This window comes from Chenopodium album, chromosome 5 (genome assembly GCF_948465745.1).
Source record: "Chenopodium album chromosome 5, dcCheAlbu1.1, whole genome shotgun sequence".
In the NCBI taxonomy this organism is placed as follows: Eukaryota; Viridiplantae; Streptophyta; class Magnoliopsida; order Caryophyllales; family Amaranthaceae; genus Chenopodium; species Chenopodium album.
The window spans coordinates 73673157-73697074 of NC_137838.1; the positions used below are offsets into that span (position 1 = coordinate 73673157).

The following is a 23918-nucleotide window of genomic DNA, read 5'->3' on the forward strand; positions in this document are numbered from 1 at the left end:
CGTAATACTCATCTTCGACAGTATAAATCTACATACCTCCCTGCCAAGTTCCCACCCCAACTAACAATGGAAGGCCAGACTTGCTATAAAGACTCCCAAGTGGCAGTTCTGATAGTGCCATTTCCGGCACAAGGCCACCTTAATCAACTCCTGCATCTCTCAAATCTCATTACTTCTTATGGATTACCTGTACACTATGCTGGATCCTCGGTCCACAATCGCCAGGCCAAACTCCGTCTCCATGGCTGGGACGCGGAAAGTTTGAGTAAAATCCATTTCCATGACTTCAATCTCCCTCCTTACAGCTCCCCTCCTCCAAAACCAGACCCTACTGTCCATTTCCCTACACACCTTCTACCGCTTTTCGATGCTTCTGAGAATCTCCGTGAACCTATTTCCCTACTCCTACAGCAACTATCAAGCAAGTTCAGGAGAGTGATCGTGATTCATGACTGCCTAATGGCTTCTGTGGTACAAGATGTGAAAGATATCCCAAATGCTGAAGCTTATGCATTTATTCCCATCTCTGCATTTACATCTTTCTTCAATTCTTGGGACAAACTGCCACAGAAACCTTTTACATTGGATTCAGATGTACCAAAAGGCATCCAATCCACGGAAGGGTCTTTAACGCCCAGGGTTACAAGCTTTATAGTCAATCAACGAGATCATTTGGGGTTCGAGTCCGGGAGGCTTTACAACACATCAAGGGTGATAGAGGGTGAATATATTGAGCTACTAATGAAGCTGCCAAGAAAAGCTGATATGAAACACTTTGCAGTTGGACCTTTGAATCCAGTGGAAACAGAAAGCAAAAATGAGAAGCGTAGACATATATGCCTGGAATGGCTAGACGAACAAGAGAAAGATTCAGTAATATATATCTCTTTTGGATCTACAACCTCAATGACAGATGAACAGATCACAGATTTGGCTTTGGGATTGGAAAGAAGCGGCCAAAAGTTTATATGGGTGCTTAGAAAGGCTGATACTAGAGACATTTTTACATTTGATGAGGTAAGCGAAAGAATGCCTCAGCTGCCTGAAGGGTATGAAGAAAGAATGAAACAAAATGGAATTGTGGTAAGAGACTGGGCACCCCAATTACAGATACTAGCACATCCATCTATAGGTGGGTTCATGAGTCACTGTGGGTGGAACTCATGCATGGAGAGCATCAGCATGGGAGTGCCAATGGCAGCATGGCCTATTCATTCCGACCAACCAAGGAATGCTGTTTTGGTGACAGAGGTTCTAAGAATGGGTACTCAAGTGAGGGATTGGGCACACCACGCTGAACTGGTGACATCAACTACTGTAGAGAATGCTTTAAGAAAATTGATGGCATCAGAAGATGGGGAGGAGATGCGGAAAAGGGCAGAAGAGCTAGGTGAAGCTATTCGAGCATCAGTTATCAAAGGAGGCACTTTTAGCTTAGAAATGGATTCTTTTATTTCTCATGTAACCAGATAATAAAAATCTGTTAGTGTAATGCAGGGCCAAAATTATCAAACAAAGGAATAGAGATTGACTCGAGTCCAGAAGGCTCTTCAACAAAATTATGCTCTATCTTATCTTAGTTACAGAAACTTACCATTTAAACATTACTGTTAGTGAATCTCTTGTTCAAAAAACTCACATGAACCTGTGCTTTATAATAAGCAGGCACTAAACTTGTCTATATCCTACTACTGTAATCTCTGTGTTTGGCATTGTAAATTCCTACTAAAACTTATAAGCATAATCACCTGCCTCTAGATCACGACTATACTCTAAGAATAATCAGAAAGCACACTTGTATTAAGAGTTCTTACAAACAGAAGCAGATAGTAAAAAGAGTTTCAAACTTCAAACTTACAAAATTAAACTTTTTTCAAAAACTAAACGAGAAGAATTTATAGATCCAAAAAAAAAAAAAAAAAAAAAAAGGTTTACGAATACTAAAAAAAATAAGTACACCCTATTAAAAAAAAAAAAAAAAAAACAACAACAACATTCTGCTTGAACAAATTTCAACTTAGATGTACAAGAAGCAAAATGGCCCGCAGCTAATACCCCTTTTTGTCATGTATGACTTAACATGAATAAAAAGATTAGAACATTTTTAAAATAGAAAACTTCAGTCTGCAAACGTAGAAAAACCACATATCAGCAGACAATGTCACAAATAAAATGTTATAAAATCCAATCTTAACATGAATCTTACTGATAGGGGCCATGACGCAGCCACTGATGTAAGAACTGAGGCAACATAAGCTCCTCCTAAAATAACATTAAACAAATTTTGCTTTGTGTGTACAACAAGTAACCATAATTTAATAGAGTTTTTTTCTATTTATCAAGAGTAGTATAAAAATCACAATTCTTCCTATATTCTACCCCAAAACTTGACCCCAAATGGAAGACCAAAATTGCAGTAAAATAGGCAACCAAGATGAAGTAAAACACCCTCAAGTGGCTGTGGTGATGGTACCATTTCCAGCCCAAGGCCATTTGAACCAGCTCCTCCATCTCTCTCACCTGTAACCTCCTACGGATTACCAGTTCATTATGCTGGATCTGCCAGCCACAACCACCAAGTGAAGCTCCGACTCCATGGTCGGGACTCTGAAACTTTAAGTAAGATCCACTTCCATGACTTCCATCTCCCTCTTCATAGTTCACCCCCTCCTAATCCCGACCCCTCTATCCTTTTCCCCACTAACCTTGAACCACTATTCGATGCTTCTACACATCTACGTCAACCCGTTTCCCAACTCTTACAAGAACTCTCCACAAAGTTCAAGAAAATCATCATCATTTTTCATAGTCTAATGACTTCAGTGATCCAAGATGTAAAATTCATCCCGAATGCTGAATCCTATGTCTTCTTTCCTGTCTCTGCCTTTATCATGTTCCTAAATATCTGGGAAGAAATACCTGAAAAGCCTTTTCAGCTAGATTTTGATGTCCCAGAATGCATTCCCTCAAATGAAGGGTGCTTGACACCAAAGGTTTTTAATTTCATAGTCAGCCAACAACTTTTGGGGTTTGAGGCAGGAATACTATACAACACATCAAGGCTGATAGAAGGTAGATTTGTTCAACTATTGGAGATGCTATCAATAAACCCTGAAACAAAGCACTTTTCTGTTGGACCTTTGAATCCAGTCGAAAAGGAAGGTGAAAATGATAACCATATATGCCTACAATGGCTAAACAAACAAGAGGCAGGTTCAGGAATATACGTCTCTTTTGGATCAACAACCTCGATGACTGATGAGCAAATCACGGAGTTGGCAATAGGATTGGAAAGAAGTGGAAAAAAGTTTATATGGGTACTTAGAAGAGCTGATACAACTGATGTATTTTCCAGCAATGAAGTAAAAACTCCTTTGCTACCGGAAGGGTATGAAGAGAGACTGCAAAATAGGGGTATGGTGGTAAGAGACTGGGCACCCCAAATGCAAATTCTAGCACATCCATCAATAGGTGGTTTCATGAGTCACTGTGGGTGGAACTCATGCATGGAGAGCATCAGCATGGGTGTGCCAATGGCAGCTTGGCCCATGCATTCTGATCAACCCGGGAATGCCACTTTAGTGACAGAAGTGCTAAAAATTGGTACACTGGTGAGGGATTGGACTCACCATGCTGACCTAGTAACGTCAGCTACTATAGAGGATGCATTGAACAGATTGATGACATCATAGGAAGGAAAGGAGATGCGAAAAAAGGCTGCAGAATTGGGTGAAGCTGTCCGAGCATCAGTTGCTGAGGGTGGTGCTTCTCGGGTAGAAATGGATTCTTTCATTAGTCATATCACCAGATGATGATATGCAGATATCTCTCTTAAAAAGTGGCCCTTTCACCAAGAATCTCAGTTGCTTTGGGTCTAGAAGGGTCAACATCCAGTTGTGTGGTGTCTTAAACTATTTTCACAGTCACATGTTCTGCTTCTCTATTATCAAATTATTTGCATCAGTTTATTTATTTATTTATTTATTTATTTGAAAGACTGATGCGTTCAGATTATCATAGTATGCAAACATTATTAAGTTTTCCAATGGTTGTTATTTCAATAATCACAATTGTGCTCAAAATACTATTGACTCACCATTAATGATACTAATCAGCTATTTCTCTTTTCTCTGAGAACTTTTATCCATTTTTCAGAGCTTCCAATCCCTTCCATACATAATTTGCAAGCCTGTTTATCAGCTCTTGCAGCACCTCTCGCCTATGTATCAGAAAATAATTGCCATTAATAACAATGTATATGATTCTGTAGACCAAGATGTAAAGTTTATCCACAATTACTGAACTCTACAGTTTAGTTCCCATTTCTGACCTTACCCTTTTCTTGACTTTTGTGGCATAGTATAGCATTCCTTGGCAATGTCCTAATTCCCTTTGAACATGTAAAACTTTACTAGTTAGAGCACACGAAAGCATTAAGGAAGCACAATACTCCCTCCGTCCCTTGTTTTTGCCCCATATAGAATTATAGATGAAGTTGCTTTTTTAAGATTTTGTTGGAAAGAGTTGATGAGAGAAAAAAAAAATGGTGGGACCAAAAGTAGTTGGTGTTAAGAGTAAAGTAGTGGTCCTATATAGCATTTATGGAATTGGGCAAATTTAAAGGGACGGACTAAAAAGGAAATTGGGGCAAACATTAGGGGGTATAAATTAGTAAACATAAAGAGTATAAATATTAAATAAATAAATAAAAAGAAAAGGAAAATGAGAAGATCCATTTTTTATTTTATTTAATCATGCTTATATGTTGCAAATAAAAAAAATAATAACTAAATCTAATTTAAACAGAAGTACAGAACATACTTCTTGAAACAGGAACAGCTTAGACGTGCAGGAAGAAGAATGGCCCTCAGCAAATGCCTTTTGATCATCTATGAATTACTACGATAATAAGTACAGGATATAAGGATTGGCACTTTTCTACAATGAGTAGAGAAGCATAAGACAACTTCAACCTACCCTAGATAACTCACATATCAGCAGACAGTGTAGGGTTGCCAAAAAAAATCAATATAATGGAGAGAATGCAGAAAAGGGAAGCAGAGCTAGGTGAAGCTATCCGAGCATCAATTATCAAAGGAGGCACTTCTCGCTTAGAAATTAGAATTGGATTCATTCATTTCTCATGTGACCAGATAATAAAAAATATGTCAGAGTAACACAGGACAAGAATAAAATGAGATTGATGTTAGTCCAATTTATGCTCTTTCTTATGCTAATTTCACAAATTCGCCATTTACATATAACTGTTACTCTGTTAGTCCATACTCACATGAATCTGTTGTTCATAATAACTTAATAAGCAAACGTCTAGCTTCTCTATGGTTCCTTAATCCTACTAATCTACTATTGTGATCTGCTTTGTGTTTGGAGTTGTAATCTCCATGTAATAAACCTTATAAGCATAGTCACCTGCCTCTAGATCATGACTAGACTCAGAAAAATCAAAAAAAGGTGGTAAAAGGCTCACACCAGGTTAATTGAGAATATATCAATCGAGCAACCTTGACGGCTTGACTTAAGGGGTTCTTCCTAACAGAAAGCAGGTTCCAATAATAGTTACAAACTTTCGAACTTATAAATTTAACTTCAAAAAAAAAAAGTGTCACAAATAAAAAATTCAAGTAAACCCTATTTAAACGAAACTAAATACTTGAATAACTCGATAAACTACAGCTCTAGATGTGCCAGAAGCAGAATGACCCCTTAACTAATGCCCTTTGGTAATGTATGCATACTATGGCACTAAACATAGATACAAAGATTGACACTTAAAAAAATAATGAGAAGTGTACGACAACTTCAACCTGCAAACATAGAAAAACACATATCAGCCTATAAATGTTATAAAATCTAATCATAAAATCCGTCTAACTCCAAGGGGCCATGACAACATCAATGAGGTAAGAATTGAGGCAACAGTAAGTATTTTTTTTATTGTTCTTTTATTGACAATAGCTAAGAGGGAGCAACAATTTGCCGCTAATTAATATTAAACAAAACTGAGCATATGACAAGTAACCATAATTTAATAAAGGTTTTTTGTATCTATCATGAGTAGTATAAAATCATAATTCTTCCTATACTCAACCTCAAAACTTAACCCCTAATGGAAGACCAAAATTGCAGTAAAGTAGGCAAGCAAAATGAAGTACAACACCATCAAGTGGCTGTGGTGATGGTACCCTTTCCAGCCCAAGGCCATTTGAACCAGCTCCTCCATCTCTCTCATCTCATAACCTCCTATGGATTACCAGTTCATTATGCTGGATCTGCCAGCCACAACCACCAAGCGAAGCTCCGACTCCATGGTTGGGACTCTGAAACTTCAAGTAAAATCCATTTCCATGACTTCCAAATCCCTCCTCATAGCTTGTCCCCTCCCAATGCCAACCCCTCCACCTTTTTCCCTACAAACCTTGAACCACTATTTGATGCTTCTATGCATCTCCGTCAGCCCATTTCCCAACTCTTACAAGAACTCTCTACAAAGTTAAGGAGAATCATCATCATTTTTGATAATCTAATGACTTCCGTGATACAAGATGTAAGAGGCATCCCAAATGCTGAATCATATGCCTTCCATCCCACCTCTGCCTTTACCAAGTTCTTAAATGTGTGGGAAATATTACCTAAAAAACCTTTTCAGCTAGATTTTGATGTCCCAAAATGCATTCCTTCAAATGAAGGGTGCTTGACGACAAAGGTTATCAACTTCTTGGTCAAACAACATCAACTTTTGGGGTTTGAGGCTGGAACACTTTGCAACACATCAAGGCTGATAGAAGGTAGATATGTCCAACTATTGGAGAACCTTTCAATAAACCCTGAGATGAAGTACTTTGCTGTTGGACCTTTGAATCCAGTGGAAATGGAAAGCAAAAATGATAGACATATATGCTTACAATGGCTTAACGAACAAGAGGCAAGTTCGGTGATATATGTCTCTTTTGGATCAACAACCTCAATGACTGATGAGCAAATCATGGAGTTGGCGCTGGGTTTGGAAAGAAGTGGACAAAAGTTCATATGGGTACTTAGAAGAGCCGATAAAGCTGATGTATATTCCAAAAGTGATTTGAGAAATCCTCTGCTACCCGAAGGGTATGAAGAGAGACTGAAAAATAAGGGAATGGTGGTAAGAGACTGGGCACCCCAACTGCAAATTCTAGCACATCCATCCATAGGTGGTTTCATGAGTCACTGCGGGTGGAACTCATGCATGGAGAGCATCAGCATGGGTGTGCCAATGGCAGCTTGGCCCATGCATTCCGATCAACCCAGGAATGCCACTTTGGTGACAGAAGTGCTAAGAATTGGTACACTGGTGAGGGATTGGGCTCACCGTGCTGACCTAGTGACCTCAGCTACTATAGAGAATGCATTGAGAAGATTGATGGCATCAGAGGAAGGAAAGGAGATGCAAAAAAGGGCTGCAGAACTGGGTGATGCTGTCCGAACATCAGTTGCTGAAGGTGGTACCTCTAGTGTAGAAATGGATTCTTTCATTATGCACGTCACAAGATGATGACCTGCGACCATTTCACGAGAATCTCAATTTTCTTTGAATCCAGAAGGCTCAATATCCCAAGTTGTGTAGTGCTATTTTGACATTTTCACACAGTTCATGTACTGTATTTTTGTCTGCATTCAACATTGTTAATTTTGTGTAATAAAAAGCATGTTCAACACTGCTTCTAAGCATGTAATGAAACAAAATTGTAGTCATCTTGTTCTAGATCACAAGATTCACAACAATACCAATGGAATTATCTCACTAAGAAAAGTTAACAAGAAATGAAATAGCTCAAGTAGAGGATACATCAAGTGAAATTGAATTCTCACAAACAGAAAGCAGTATTAGTTTAAATCAAAGTTCACTAGGAGGGATAAATGGTTTTCAATCTACTGAAATCTATTACTTTATAAGCAAGCTTACTGAAGTCTGATGATTCCACTTCATTGTCACAAAATTAACTAACCTTCAAATTAACTTATTTCAGAGAGATGAACAATAGCAAAACGAAATGTTTCCTTATCTCTGCCTTAAAATTTATCGTTACAGTCAAGTAAAAAGCTTTATAAGTTATGGCCTTAAAACATAAGTACAATAGAAATACAAGAATAAATCTAAACAAAGGGGTATAAAAGATACGGGTTTTTAACATGTTTTTTGACATCAAGCAACAAAAATAAGTATAATAAGATAACAAACAGATTAGAATACCACAAGCATATAAAAACACAGAAAAAACTTCAAAATCGGATTTCAGAGTAGCCAGTAGGTGAAGTTATATTACTTCCAAAGGATTTTAATCTAATTTCAAACCTCAAGCACTTCCTTAAGTTCTTAAGATGTTAAATTGGTATAGAGTTACAGCTAGAGTTTAAATTCACTCATCAAGAAGTAGGAACTGTAAACAAACTTATAGGACAGAAGAAGCATACACATTTTATGATTGTTCCAAATGCCCCGAAGTAGAGACGACGTCGTTGATACTTGGAATCTTCATTATCTTCCCCTCAATTACCAATGCCAATACCTCAATTTAGGTGTAGACACTCGACACTTCATTTTGAACCAAATTCGTAAAATATCCGACTTGACAATTGGCACCTGTATGATCAAGTTTATCAAGTATCATGTTAACTTTCCAAGAGACAAGATTCACACTCAGGCTCAAAATCAAAACACATTGTGCTCTTAAGAATTACAGTTTAAAACCCTCACAAATATGAGAAAATTAGCAATAATCATTTTAATATGAGTACTTCAAATTAAAGCCAAAATAAACAAAATTCATGCCCAAAATGACAATTTCTCTCATTTTTATAACCCTAAGTAAAAAAAAAAAAAAAAAAAAAAAAAAAAAAAAAAAAAAAAAAAAGGATAATTAACTAAAAAATCTCAACTTCTCAAGAGTAGTACACTTATGATCTTCTTTTAAAAAAATAAATAAATAAATAAAAAGAAAAAAATAGCATTTATGATCAATTCACTAATCCGAGATGCAAACACTCGATTAAACAAGAAAATTGCTCAAAATACTGTGAATATGTGACAGATTCAGTGAAATAAAAGCTAAATTACTCAAATTGAAGACACATAAATGATGAAAATCAAAATTTAGCGGAAATTCTTCAAATTGGAATTGGAAAGATAAATAGCAATCGAAATTACCGAAATTTACAAGAATCCACTGAATTAAACGAGTGTAGATTGTAGAAGCAGATGTCTGAAATGCAGGTAGCAGATATCGAATGGATAATTGTTGATGAAGGATGATGAATACAGATTAACTACAACAGCTTCTTTAAATGTCTAGCATTGAAATGGTGAATTGGAATGGTGAGTATTGTTGCGCCAAAAGTAAACATGAATTGATTTGTTTAAATACTTGTACTTCAAAAACAGAGGAACGGGAAAAATTGGAGTAAAGATTAAATACGGTCCCTAAACTATCGTATTTGTGTCGTTTTAGTCCCTCTAAACTATTTTGTGCCCTTTTAGTCCCTCAACCACCTTCTTTGGTGTTTGTCAACCAAAAGTTTAGGGACCTAGCCTAGTCAGTAAAAGTTGAAGGACCATGACTCATTTTTTTTTTTATTTTTCTTTTGTTTTTTCCTTGAGAATTTATTAAAAAATGAATCTTTTAATTATTTGTTTAAAAATTAATAATAAAAAACAAGCCACCCTTAAAAAAGCCCAGCCGCCCTCCCCCTACTCATGCCGGAAGCCGCCGGCGATGGCGACCACACCTACTCCCTTTCCCCCACCTACCAGCCACACCCACCATACGCACCACCAGCACCATAAAAATTCAACAAACTCCACTAATCAATCGATCATACAAATCAAAACCCTTAATTTATCACAAAATCATGAATTCAACCCAAACTATTCAACAAATTGGGCAAAATCATACCATTTTTCGCCAATTTTGCAAGCCACCACAAATCATAATTAAAAAATCATTTTTCGCCAAAATCATACCACCAGCAACACTACCCAAATAATTTTAAAAAAAAAAAAAAAAATCTCCACCCTAACCCTAAACCCGCCTAAGCCTACACTCTACAACCACCACAAACCCAGCCTAAGTGTCACGGTCCGAGTGATTCAACACCAGATCGTGCGGCGCGCTCTCGTCTTTTGGCGACAAGGGCGCAAGCCTAAAGCAAGGAGGTTCGTGAGCACACAGCAACACGGACCTACGGTGTCTCAAGAGGGCACACGAGAACAACGAGTGCGGAGTCGGGGCTTGTGACGGCCGATACTTCGAAGCGGGCACAAGCGGAACCGACGAAAATGAGGACGTCTCTAGGGTCTCTTGGTTTGGTGGGGGATGCTTTAAAACAAGGCAAGCACAATATCTATAAAGGCTTAAACAACACACAAGTCTTAAAGCAATAACAACGGGGTAGAGAGCTTTGATTGAATAACCATTCGCTCCCTAAAGAGCTTTATATTGCATTAGTAGAGAATTACAAGTGAACGTTGAAATGACAGTAACACAATAATTCTCCCTAGGGTCTAGAAAAATAAAAAGAAAGACTAAGAGACATTACATAAGGAAAATACAAGGAAAATAAAGAAGAATACAAAACAAAGAGGTTGGATTCTAACATCCTCCCCCACTTAAGTCGTCGACGTCCTCGTCGACTTACAAAATCTACACTAAGATCTTAGCAGCTTCAGTCTTCTGTTGTAGGGGTGGCTCTTGTCCTGGTTCTGATGTTGGCGCGGTAGCTGACGTTGCGGTTGCTGTCGTCGGGATCTGGATGGTAGGGTTTTAGACGACTAACGTGGAAGACGGGGTGAATCCTCATCCATGCAGGCGGTTCTACCTTGTATGCGTTCTTCCCAATCCGTTTAGTGATGCGGATGGGGCCTTCATATTTCCGAATGAGGCGACGATCTCTCCCTCTGAGAAACTTCAGCTGTTCTGGTAAGACCTTCACCATCACCATGTCCCCAATAGCAAAATCAACTAGCCTTCTGTTTTGATCAGCCCATTTCTTCATCCTGCGCGATGCTCGCTCTAGGTAGGCTTTCGCAATGTCGGTGTTTTGCTTCCACTCTCTTGTAAAATCTCGAGCCTGAGCACTCCTACCGCCCTCCCAGTCAGCCACTGTGTGCGGGAGGAGAGGTTGTTGACCCATGACCAACTCAAAGGGGCTTTTGTTGGAAGAAGAACTCCTTTGAGCGTTGAAGCAAAGTTGTGCGACGTCCAAAAGTCTCACCCAATCTTTCTGGTTGGCGCTCACAAAGTGACGTAAGTATTCCTCGAGAAGCCCATTGAATCTCTCTGTCTGCCCATCAGATTGAGGGTGGTGGCTTGACGACATGTTGAGGTCAGACCCCATCATTTGGAATAGCTCAGACCAGAATGTGCTCGTGAATCTGGTATCCCTGTCGCTTACTATGCTCTTTGGCAATCCCCAGTACTTCACAATATGCTTAAAGAAGAGCGATGCCGTTTCTTCTGCTCCACAAGCCTTCTGCAAGGGTACAAACGTTGTGTATTTTGAGAACCTGTCTATCACCACCATGATAGAAGAGAACTGGTCAACCTTCGGGAGGCCACTAATGAAGTCCATCGACACACTCTCCCACGGTCGAGTTGGTACAGGAAGAGGTTCAAGGAGGCCCCCGGGCTTCTGTCTGTCAACCTTGTCTTGCTGGCACACAAGGCAGGTTTTGGTGTAGCTCATCACATCTTCCTTCATTCCTGGCCAGTAGTACCCCATCGCGAGTAGACTGAGGGTTCTCTGCCAACCTGGATGTCCCGCCCACAGCGTATCATGGCATTCCTTCAACAACATTTTCCTCAATCCCCCTGCTTTGGGGATGAACAGCTTTGTACCTTTGGTGAAGATGAAGCCATCTTCCAACCAAAAGCGTCTAGTCTTCCCTTCTTCAATCAACCTTGTTATGGTTTTTGTCATCGGATCATCTGGGAGATAAGCACGAACTTGATCTCTAACGGATGTGGCAATGCTGCTTGCCGTCATTGGCTCTAACTTATACATCGCAGCAAGGTCGGCCCGCCTACTCAGGGCATCGGCAACTCTATTGCTGGATCCCGTTCTATAGGTGAACTCCACGTCGAACTCAGCTAAGTCCTCCTGCCACCGAGCTTGTTTTCCTGTCAGCTTGGGTTGGGTGAGAAAGTGACTCGCCGCGGTGTTGTCTGTGCGGACGGTAAACTTTGACCCCAACAAGTAGTGCCTCCATCCTCTTAGGCAGTGCACAATGGCTAGTAGCTCCTTTTCTTGTGCCGCATACCTTCTCTCCGCATTATTCAGCTTCCTACTTTCGAATGCAATAGGATGTCCTTCTTGGAGGAGCACTCCTCCTAAAGCAAAATCCGAAGCATCCGTCTCGACCACGAATGGTTTGGTGATGTCTGGCAGGGCAAGGACCGGCTCCTTCACCATTGCTTCTTTCAACTTCTGGAAAGCTTCCTTCTGGGGCCCTGACCATTCCCAACGACAATCTTTCCTCAATAGGTCGGTGAGGGGATTTGCGATCTCTGAGTATCCCTTAATGAATCTTCTATAATAGTTCGCCAGTCCTAGAAAGGATCGCAGCTCAGAGGGGTTCTTGGGATCCCGCCAATCGCGAACAGCACATATCTTCTTTGTGTCCATCCTCAATCAACCCTTCCCCACAAAGTGTCCAAGAAATCCGACTTCTTCCTGCGCAAAGGCACACTTTTCTCGTTTCACAAAAAGGTGATGTTCTCTCAGCTTCTCGAAGACCAATCTTAGGTGCTCGAGGTGCTCCTCCAAAGTCTTGCTGTAGACAACGATGTCATCGAGGTACACAACCACAAACTTGTCTAAGTACTCTCGAAATACTTGGTTCATCAGAGTACAGAACGTAGCAGGTGCATTCGTCAAGCCGAAGGGCATGACTAGCCATTCGTATGCCCCATATCTCGTCACACAAGCAGTTTTTGGTTCATCTCCTTCGGCGATACGAACTTGGTGATAGCCAGACTTCAAGTCTAGCTTTGTAAAGTACACTGCATCCCCTAACTGATCGAACAAATCCGCCACCAAAGGGATAGGGTAGTGATTGCGCACCGTAACCTTATTTAATGCTCGGTAGTCGATACACAATCGAAGACTTCCATCTTGTTTCTTCTGAAAAAGCACAGGAGCCCCATAAGGAGCCTTTGATGGGCGGATGAAGCCTGCCTCAAGCAAGTCCTCCAATTGTTTCCGGAGTTCAGCCAATTCTGGGGGAGCCATGCGATAAGGGCTTCGTGCTGGGGGTTTCGCCCCTGGAATCAGCTCAATCTCATGGTCCACTGTCCTTCTAGGTGGGAGAACTTTTGGTAGGTCTTTCGGGAGGAGATCCTGGAACTCTGATAGTAGCTCGGCAACTGCAGGCGGAAAGTCTCCACTTGCTTCATCTTCCTTCGTGGAAAGTGTTGCTAGGAACGTGGGCTCGTTCCTCTTCAACCCCTTTTCCAATTGCATTGCTGAAAGGAGGGGCCCTTTCGGCCCTTTTCCCGGATCGCAGGTTCGGAGAAGACATGGTTGCTGCCCGGGCACCAGAATAGATCTAAAATGCGGCATCGGGACTGCCTTACTAAAGTGTAAGAAGTCCACGCCAAGCACCAAGCTGAAGTCGTCCATTGGCGCAACGGTAAAGTCCACCTGTCCGCTCCAATCTCCCAGCTTCATTGTTACTTTCTTGGCAACGCCGTGGATCGGTTTGGCAACTGAATTCACCGCTTTCATACTGCCTCCTTCTGGTAGGAGCTTCAACCCAAGTCTTTTTGCCTCCTTTTCTGAAATGAAGTTGTGGGTAGCACCGGTATCCACCATGGCACGAGTTTCCTTTCCGTTTACCAACGCATTCACATACATCAATCCAGAGTTTTTGGGTTGGCCCTCAGAGCCTTCTCTTCCCATAGCGCACATCATGCGGATGGCCCCCAGTCTGGAATGTTCTCCTTCACTAGGTTCTACCTCATCGGCTTCTTCACCCTCGGGGTTTTCTAAGGACATGGAGGACAGTTTCTTTTGGAGATTGTCAATTTCTCCCTTATGTCGACATTCAAACCACTTGTGCGGTCCTCGGCAAAGGATACACGTCAATGGCCTGGCTGCCGAAGATGAACTAGGGGTGCTTCCTCTACTAGAGAAGGAAGAAGCTCCACTCTTCCGAGGGTCTTCTCCCCCACTCCTATTGTATCTATTGTTCGAGTTGTTGGAGCTCACTTGCGAGCCATGTCCGGAGTTCCTAGGAGGGTTCGGTGTCGGCCCGCTATTCCCTTTCTTCAAACCTTGTCCTTTATCTGAGGAGTAGTCCATCAACCTTTCGGCTGCAGCGATGGCTCCTGATACAGTATCAATCTTTTGGCGCCAAATTTCTCTTTGGGCCCATTCCTTAAGACCACGCACAAAGTTGAATAGGCGATCTTCCTCGGACATATTGTGGATCTCCAACATGCACGCTGAAAACTCTTTGACATACTCCCGGATGGAACCCTTATGCTGCAAAGCAGCGAGCTTGGTGCGAGCAACAAACTCGGTATTCTCGGGATAAAATTGGGCCATCAGCTCTTTCTTCAGATCCTCCCAAGTATCCACCGACGTCCTCTTAGCTTGGATGTCGGCGTACTTGGTGCGCCACCAAAGCTTTGCATCGTCCACCAAATACATAGTGGCTGTATCAACTTTTAACTCATTCTCCAACTGACAGACCCGAAAGTATTGCTCCATGTCGAAAATGAAATTATCAACTTCTTTTGAATCTCTCGTGCCGTTGAAGGTCCGGGGCTTGGGAGGTTTTATCTTGGCACCTCCACTTCCCCCGAGCCCTCTCTGGGCACGCATTAAGGTTGCACATTTATCTTGTGCTTCATCAGCGACGCCTTGCACGAAGTTAAGTTGCTCCGTTAACCCATCCACAGTAGCGGCAAGCCTCTCTATTTGGTCGACTTGTTTTATTACAATATCCTCGAGTTTGGGCAGCCTTTCTTCAAGCATAGCCCACTTTTCGGACTTGCCTTCAAGCCAAGCAAGTCTTTCCTCGAATGTGTATTCATGCATCTCTCCTTCTTCTGCCATCTCTACGGCAAACTTGGCTTTGATACCAAACTGTCACGGTCCGAGTGATTCAACACCAGATCGTGCGGCGCGCTCTCGTCTTTTGGCGACAAGGGCGCAAGCCTAAAGCAAGGAGGTTCGTGAGCACACAGCAACACGGACCTACGGTGTCTCAAGAGGGCACACGAGAACAACGAGTGCGGAGTCATGGCTTGTGACGGCCGATACTTCGAAGCGGGCACAAGCGGAACCGACGAAAATGAGGACGTCTCTAGGGTCTCTTGGTTTGGTGGGGGATGCTTTAAAACAAGGCAAGCACAATATCTATAAAGGCTTAAACAACACACAAGTCTTAAAGCAATAACAACGGGGTAGAGAGCTTTGATTGAATAACCATTCGCTCCCTAAAGAGCTTTATATTGCATTAGTAGAGAATTACAAGTGAACGTTGAAATGACAGTAACACAATAATTCTCCCTAGGGTCTAGAAAAATAAAAAGAAAGACTAAGAGACATTACATAAGGAAAATACAAGGAAAATAAAGAAGAATACATAACAAAGAGGTTGGATTCTAACACTAAGCCACGCACCACCACCAGCACCACACGAACCACCACCAGCACCATCACACACGCATAGCCACACGCACCATTAGCACCGTCACTACCCAAAAAATAAAAAAATAAAAAAAAAATCCTCAACGTACCTTATGAAATCTTCAGTGTTTGGTTTATATGGTTAAATTCGACCATGAAAACCCCAAATCTGGAGTTTTCATGGTCGAATTCGACCTAAAAAATCATTAATTGATAGTGGTTGAATCCGATCAAAAGCCCTGGGGGTGGATGGCGCTGGACTTCAAAAACCAAGGAGAGAGAATGAGAAGGGAGGAGGGAGGCGGAGATGAGAGAGACCGAAGGGGGGGAGGCGGAGATCAGAGAGAAAGAAACTGAGGAGATGGAGAGGAGAGAGAATGAGAAGAGGGTAGGGGTGAGCAAACTGGGTACCCGGTCAAAATTTTAGGACCCGGACTTAGAATTAGTTGGAATCGGTCCTAAAATTCGGATCTGGAATTGGTATTGGTTCAACCGGGTCCTAAAATTTAGGAACTGGTATTGGAACCATCGGGTACCGGTTCCGGGTACCACTTATGTATGTAATTGTTAAAATATAATACAAATTATAATGCTTATTTTAGTTAGGTTCATTTTTAGCGTTTAATACTTATATTTATCAGTGGGTTTCTGGTGCGGCTGGCCGCACCATGCGGCAGGTTGCCAAATCAGCAAATGACAAAATAACCCCCAGAAAAAGTAACCCCAAGACAAAAATAACCCCTTACTGACTTAGTAACCCTTGACTAAGTAACCCCTGACTGACCTAGTAACCCCTGACCTAGTAACCCCAAGTAACCCCTAACCGACCTAGTAACCCCCGACCTAGTAACCCCAAGTAACCCCTAACCGACCTAGTAACCCCCGACCTAGTAACCCCTAACCGACCCAGTAACCCCCGACCTAGTAACCCCAAGTAACCACTAACCGACCTAGTAACCTCCGACCTAGTAACCCCAAGTAACCCCTAACCGACCTAGTAACCCCAAGTAACTCCTAACCGACCTAGTAACCCTCGACCTAATAACCCCCTAATAATCCCAAGTAACCTGACAGGGTAAAGTCGTATCCCCTAATCAAAAGTAAATACCTAAGTCCTCTAACTAAAGTAGATAGGGAAGTAGGGTCGAACTCCACAGGGAAACAAGTCTTTTTACTCCTAATTAATTATTATAATCTAAATTATCTAAGTAACCAATATTTTTGGGAATAAATTCTATACTACGAAGAATAAGTTTAGGGAGGAAAACAATAATAAGAAGGTTTAGGGTCACAGGTTCACCAATAATTAATATTCCGGGATAAAACATAATAATTAATAATCAACATTGCACAAATAACTTGATTAACAGGCTCTCGCAATTTATTAATCAACATAGATCTAACAGGCTCTCGCAATTTACTAGATCTAAGTTCCTATTAAAAATAGTCTTTAATATTAAATTAACATCTGCTCGATTCATCAATTCAATATTACTAAACATTCACAATCAAATTACATCTGCTCGATTCATAATCTAACATTTCAATAAGAAATTATCATGCAATACCAATAATCAATAGTAACAAATTATCCCTTCATATTAATTATGGATCCCCACAAACCCTAGAAAGGAAACAACTCACACATAATTAATATAAAGAGAATTATAATATAAAAGTAATAAGGAAACAAAATAATAAAATCTTGATATGAAAAGAAAACTAAACTAAACTAAAGAAAAAGAAAACTAAAAAGTAAAAACTACCTTCTAAAGCTATGTACTCCATCCTTTTATAAGGATTTAAGAATCTTATCTTAATTATAAGCTTAGGAAAAACTAATCCTAACTAAAAGATAACTAACCAAAAATAAATCCTAGGATTCCTACCAAAAGTCTGACAAGAAAACTAGAATATCTTAGAAATCCTAATCTAACAAATTAATCACCGTCTAACAAACTAAAGCTACTACTCCTCTGGTCAGTGAAAACCGAGTAAGCAAGCCCAATAATTTGCAGGCCCACTAAGTGAATAGCTTGATGCTGAAGATGTCCGGCCAACTGGGCTAGCTCGTCTAATCGGGCCCGGTCAACTAGTGCTGTGAGTTGAGCTTTGTGGCTTCTTTTGTTGCCCATTTCTTCTCTTATTTGGTCCGTAATTTGTGTGGAAAATTTTGGACCTCTTTATATATCGAGCCCTTAATCACCGGATTAAATTCCTTTAACTCGGTTTTGGGTTTCATATGAACGGTCATAAATACGATCAAACTCTAATGACTTTGTAGTGGCTCAGTAAGCTCGGGAATTGACATTAATCTGCAAATTCCTACAAAAATAATACCAACTCTACAAAACACTAGAAAACGTATATTAGTAATAAAAATAGCTTCGTAGAGCTCAAATAAGTACAAATATGACCATGGGACGGTGAATAAAATATATATAAAATAGACTGATCATAACACCTAACCGACCTAGTAACCCCTAGTAACCCCTGTCTGCCGTCCTAGTAATCCGAAGTAACCCCTAACCGACCTAGTAACCCCCAACCTAGTAACCCCTGACCGCCGACCTAGTAACCCCTAACCGGACCACCTAGTAACCCCTGACCGGATCTAGTAACCCCTTACCCACCACCAACAAAAAACTACCACCAACAACCACCACCAACGAACCACTACCAACCTAAACGCCTTGCCACTAGCCCCTAACCCACAAACAAACCCTGATCCAACCAAACCATTAAAAAAAATCAAATCAAACAAATACCTTAAAATGTTAACAATGGTTTCGAATATCACTTCAAATATGGCTAAAAAGGCCAAATTCAACCATGAAAATTCTAGATCTAGAGTTTTCATGGCTGAATTTGGCCTTAAAAACCTTGAACTTGTTTTCCGGCGACGGACCAAACCACTACTACCCTCCCAGCGATACCACTACTTCCGACGAATGAACCACCGACGAACGAACCATGAAGACGACGATTGCGAAATTTGTGTTACGTTCTCTGAGAAAATGAGATGAAGACTCTAGCTTGAAGAAGAAGAAGAAGAAAAGAGGATAGAGGAGGGAGAAAAAGAATTTTAAAAATAAATAAATAAATTTGTGGCTAGCCACACGGTGTGGCCAGCCACATATGAAACTTTGTATATATTTATATATGCATTAAGCTATTTGTATTTATGTTAGGTATTAATAACACTTTTTTAATTTACAAATTAGAAACATTCAACATATTTTTATTATTTAAAATTTATTTAGTTTAGCATATATTAGGTAACCGGGTACCCAACCTGTTCCGATTCCAAAAGGTTGAGAATTGGAATTGGAATTGGTTATAACCGGATCCTTAATTTATTACTCGGAATTGGAACCACCGGGTCCAATTCCGATTCCAGACCCACCGGTTCCTAACTGGTTCCGGTTCCAATTCCGGGTACCCGGAATTTTTGCTCACCCCTAGAAGAGGAGGCTGGGTTTTAAAATAATAATTAAAAGATTTATTTTTTAATAAATTCTTAAGAAAAAAAAATGAGTCATGGTCCTTAAACTCTTGCTTAGTCATCAAATTCCCTCAACTTTTGGCTGACAAACACCAAAGAAGGTGGTTGGGGGACTAAAAGGGCACAAAATAGTTTAGAGGGACTAAAATGACACAAATACGATAGTTTAGGGACCGTATTTAGTCTTTACTCGGAAAAATTCGAGTATATAGTTATATACAGGGGAGTAGGGGACTACATAAAGGCTACACATACACTATACACTTGGAGTGTGTCAACCTATTGATAGGTGGTTAATTTGGGGACCAAAATAAAAATTTCAGATTATGTTTTCAAATTTAAATGAAAATTTTAAGGTTCGTTTGGCATTGCTGTGGTTTTCTGTTTTTTGGTTTTTTGTTTTCTAAAAGTATATGATATGAGTTCCATAATGATAATTTTGAAAACTAACAACAGAAAAGTGGAAACACCTTTTTCTTGTTTCCTGTTTTTGGTTTTTGATTTTCAAAAAAACAGGAAACTGAAAACCAAAACTGATGCCAAACAAACCCTTAGTTTGAATTTCAAATTCTATTTCTATTTTCAAGATATACTCGTAATTAATGGTTCCAAATTCTCAACTACCCCCTTCTCTCTCATCTCATTTTTTCTGTAATTTTTTTTGCTTCCATTTTTGTTCTCACTTCTCTCTCTTCTGTTCATCATGTTCTACTTAGTTTCTATTTTTTTTAACAGAATTTTTATGTAATTGCTTAACGAAATCTATTTTCTAAGTTTGTTTCAATAAAATAAATTGAATTTAGAAATGCTTAAACAAACTAATCTATTTTACAGATTTCTTTATGTTCTTGTTTAACATGTAAATTATTTATTATATACTTTCTCCATCTTTTGCTTAAAAATTTGTTTCTTTTTACAAAGATTCTATTGAATATGCAATGTTTTGACCAACAAAATTGTTTTATAAAATTTTCTTTTGTTTAGATTTGTACGAATCTTATGTTCGAAACTAGAAAAAATAAAAATAATTTAATTTTTCCAGATTGTCTTAAATTTTTGCTTTCATGTTGTTGATTTCTAATAAGTTTTTTATTTTAATGTTTTTTTTTCATTAAGCAATTTGTTTTTAGACAAATATAAATATATTGTCATCCTAACAATGTAAATTAAAATCGATTATAATTTTTGATTCTTCACAAGGACAACACATGAAGCTCCTTGATTTATCATAATAATAGATTAGTAAGAAATTAAACTTCTAGTTTAGAGTTAAACATTAAGCTTTTTAATCCATGAAACGTTTAAGTCCATTATTATATGATAATTAAAATTGAAATTAAAACATAAAATGGGCAATAAATTTCAAGTATATTATTAACGAAACGATTGTAAATTTGTATTTTTTTAGTAACAATATTTATTTGAATAATATTCGAACTTATATTATAGTTTGCAAATAAGAGTGATATATACTATAATTATTTGAGGCATTAATTTGTTAACATGGTGAATATCCCGCAATCTTAGTTACAACTGCAACATTCAAAATAAGTTCCATGTATTCAAGTCTCGAGTTTGAATCTTATATGTTTACAAGTGCCACTTTATTGATTTGTTTAGTAATAGTATATATTTGAATAGTATTCCCTTTATTTGTTTAGTAAATATAGACATTATAAAATTGACACAATAGGAGAATATATAGGTGTAATTATAAAACAAAGATAAGGGTATGTTCTATTCACCTTATTTTCACTTATTTCAGGTGTAATAAGTTCAGATAAGTTCAGTTAAGTTCGGATAAATTCATATTAGATTTAATAAGTTCTTATAAGGGTTATCTAAGTACAAATTACAACTAAAATAAGTTTTAATAAGGTTCAGGTAAGTTCAGATAAGTTCATATCAGTGAAAATCAGGTGAATAAAACGCACCCTCAGTTAGAGAGCTTTTATATAAAAATAAAGTATAAAAAAAATATAAGTTTTATTGTGAATATTTTATTTGAAACTTTCTATTTATTTGTATTTTATTTCACATAATGCCATATTTATTAGTAACCTATATCTATTTTATGAATTTGATATTTTATTATTTTTAACCCTTCACTATTTGATTTTAATCCTTCACTTTAATCCTTCACTATTTAATACGTAAAAAAACAATTCAAAATTAATAATTGGCTTGGTGTGCCTTATATTTATCAATTATACTACCTCAGATTTATTTTTTTTTAGTTGCAACTTTGGGGTATTATTTGAGAGATTCTAAAGTTGCAACTAAAAAAAATCGGATATAATATTATATTTTAATGATGGAATGAGACCATTACTAGTAGTTGATGTAATAAAAATATATAATAATAAAAAAATAATAATAAAAAGTAGTATTATTTCTCCTTACAAAAAGTAAACAAAGTATTGAAAATTAGAAGTTTTATTATAGATATGATTTAAAAATATTAATTTTTTTTTGAGGAAATTTAAAACTTTTACTTAATTTGCATTTGTATTATATCTTTTGAAAAAAAGGATAATAAAACGAAAAATAGTTAGAGATTTTTTTTACATAAAACAAAGTATAAAAATATAAGTTTTATTGTGAATGCGTTATTTAATTGGTGCTTGAATCAATATTGAGTATTTCAGCGGCTACTTCTTACTTTGAAAATATTTAGTTTTGCGTAATTCAACTTTTGATTAAACAATGGATCGAATAATTAGTTTTTATATATTACAAGATTAATTAAAGTGTCTAATAATAATCTATTATCTAATATTAATATTAAGGAATGAGATCACACTAGCAATGCTAACAAAGATATATAGTTTGAAAATATTTAGTTTTGCATATATAATTTAACTTTTTGGTAAAACAATTGATCGAATAATTATTTTATATATATTACAAGATTAATTGAAGTGTCTAATAATAATCAATTATCTAATGTCAATATTAAAGAATACGGTCATATTAGTATTGCTAACAAAGATGTAAAAAGAAGGATTATAGAGCAAAGATTAGTTAGAAATTTTCCCACCAGAAGTAACAAAGTATAATATTTTTTTTTTTTTTTTACAATTTTATTATAAACATGTTACAAACTTTAAATTCTTTTTTTATTTATTCGTAACCGATTACTATATTTTATGTATACTCCAATAGTTATTATTTTAACCCTCCACTATTTAATTTTAACCATTTACTTTATTTTTTTTAAAAAAAACCCTTTACTATTTGATTTTAGCCCTCCAACTTATAAGAGTTATTCCATACTTTGTATATATATTTTTGCATAAATACATTACTTTGTTACTAATTTAATTTGGTGGTTAGTTAGTTACTAATTTAGATACAATAAATACTTCGGAGTCGGGGAAAAACTTTTTTTGACACTAGGAGTCGGGGAAAAAACTTGCGTGAACTTAGTTCATTCACAATATTATTGTGGACTTGAGAGATCAATGTCTTAACATTTAAATTGTAAGGAAAAAATAGTTTAGGATACAAAAATAATGGTTTTGTCACTACATTTTTTTTTGAGGGATTGTTACTACATTAATATCAAGCTTATTAATATATTATAAACTTAAAATGTAATAAGACCAACTAAAACTCATAATGTGTCCTTGTCATGATACTAAAATAATTTGTTCGTTACTAACTTAACATTAATCTTATTAAAACCAACTAGAACTCAATACACGTTCTTATCAAGTTTCTCTGTCATCAAATAATGTTTTGTATAATTCCAGAAGTTTGTCAAAAATAAATTAGTAGATTCAAATAACAAAACAAAACTAATAAATTAAGTGGAATATATATTTAACGATTATAGTTGAACTAATTAGAGGTTACCACACTTTGGTGATAAATAACAATTCAAGTTATGTACTATTGAATATTTTCTTTAGAAATGAACAAACAGGACTGAAAATTAGTTTAATTCGGTTATGGAGTGTATTAGTTTAATATGAGTATGAAGTACTCAAAATACTATCGATCTTTAGAGCATTTTTTTAAAAAAACAAAAAAAAACAAAAAAAAACAAAAAAAAAAACATTGCCAGAAAATTTCTCCCTATTAATGGCTTCCATGTTGAAGTTGTCTTCTCCGGCCAATCATATTAATACATGGAATAGCCTTTTGGTTTTCAATTGAAAAGAAGTGGGTTAGTGGAGGGTAGTTATTTCCACAATTAATGCATGTTTAGCACTAAGGAATTACTCCCGCCTAACTTGCATTGTAGCGCCACTTTCCCATTTAATTTCCCCCTCATTTTTCCCTCCTTATTTTTTAGTTTATGTTGATGTGGCGGCTTTTTATTGGGGGTGTATGTTTACCCCATATACACCTAGTGTATGTGTATCACTTCTCAGGGGACTAAGGTGGACTTAGGGGCGGTCAAAACCTGATCCGTGTCGGAAAAATGGATTATTATAGATCGGGTTGAATCTCATCTTTGAGTTGAGAAATTTAATTTAGAAGTATGTATTTTTTTTATTCTTGGGTTGAATACTTTAAAAATTGAGCTTGACTTGAATTGATATTCTTTTGTTTATAAATATGCAATAAATTAATAATTATTTTACATTATGACATATTTTACCATTTTACTAAAAAGAAATTAAATAATAATCTTACTAGCGGTAACAAAAAATTAAAAAGAAAAAAAATTCTATTTTTTAATTATTAGCTTACTAAACTTTACTGTTGGATTATGGTCACT

General features: G+C 37.7%; 3 protein-coding genes and 1 pseudogene across 3 annotated transcripts; 3 read left to right on the forward strand and 1 right to left on the reverse strand.

Annotated features, from left to right (window-relative positions):
- Positions 1-1800, forward strand: LOC145631030 (zeatin O-glucosyltransferase-like). Its single transcript, XM_081683135.1, has one exon. The coding sequence runs from the start codon at positions 67-69 to the stop codon at positions 1471-1473; it is 1407 nt and encodes a 468-aa protein (XP_081539261.1). The 5' UTR covers positions 1-66; the 3' UTR covers positions 1474-1800.
- Positions 1801-2368: 568 nt separating this feature from the next.
- On the forward strand, positions 2369-4122 carry LOC145631029 (zeatin O-glucosyltransferase-like; annotated as a pseudogene).
- Positions 4123-6127: 2005 nt separating this feature from the next.
- On the forward strand, positions 6128-7816 carry LOC145631031 (zeatin O-glucosyltransferase-like). The gene has a single exon (XM_081683136.1). It carries the CDS (start codon positions 6128-6130, stop codon positions 7544-7546), a length of 1419 nt encoding a protein of 472 aa, XP_081539262.1. The 3' UTR covers positions 7547-7816.
- A 4862-nt stretch (positions 7817-12678) lies between these two features.
- Positions 12679-15108, reverse strand: LOC145633139 (uncharacterized). The gene has a single exon (XM_081685421.1). The coding sequence runs from the start codon at positions 15106-15108 to the stop codon at positions 12679-12681; it is 2430 nt and encodes an 809-aa protein (XP_081541547.1).
- Positions 15109-23918: the final 8810 nt, after the last annotated feature.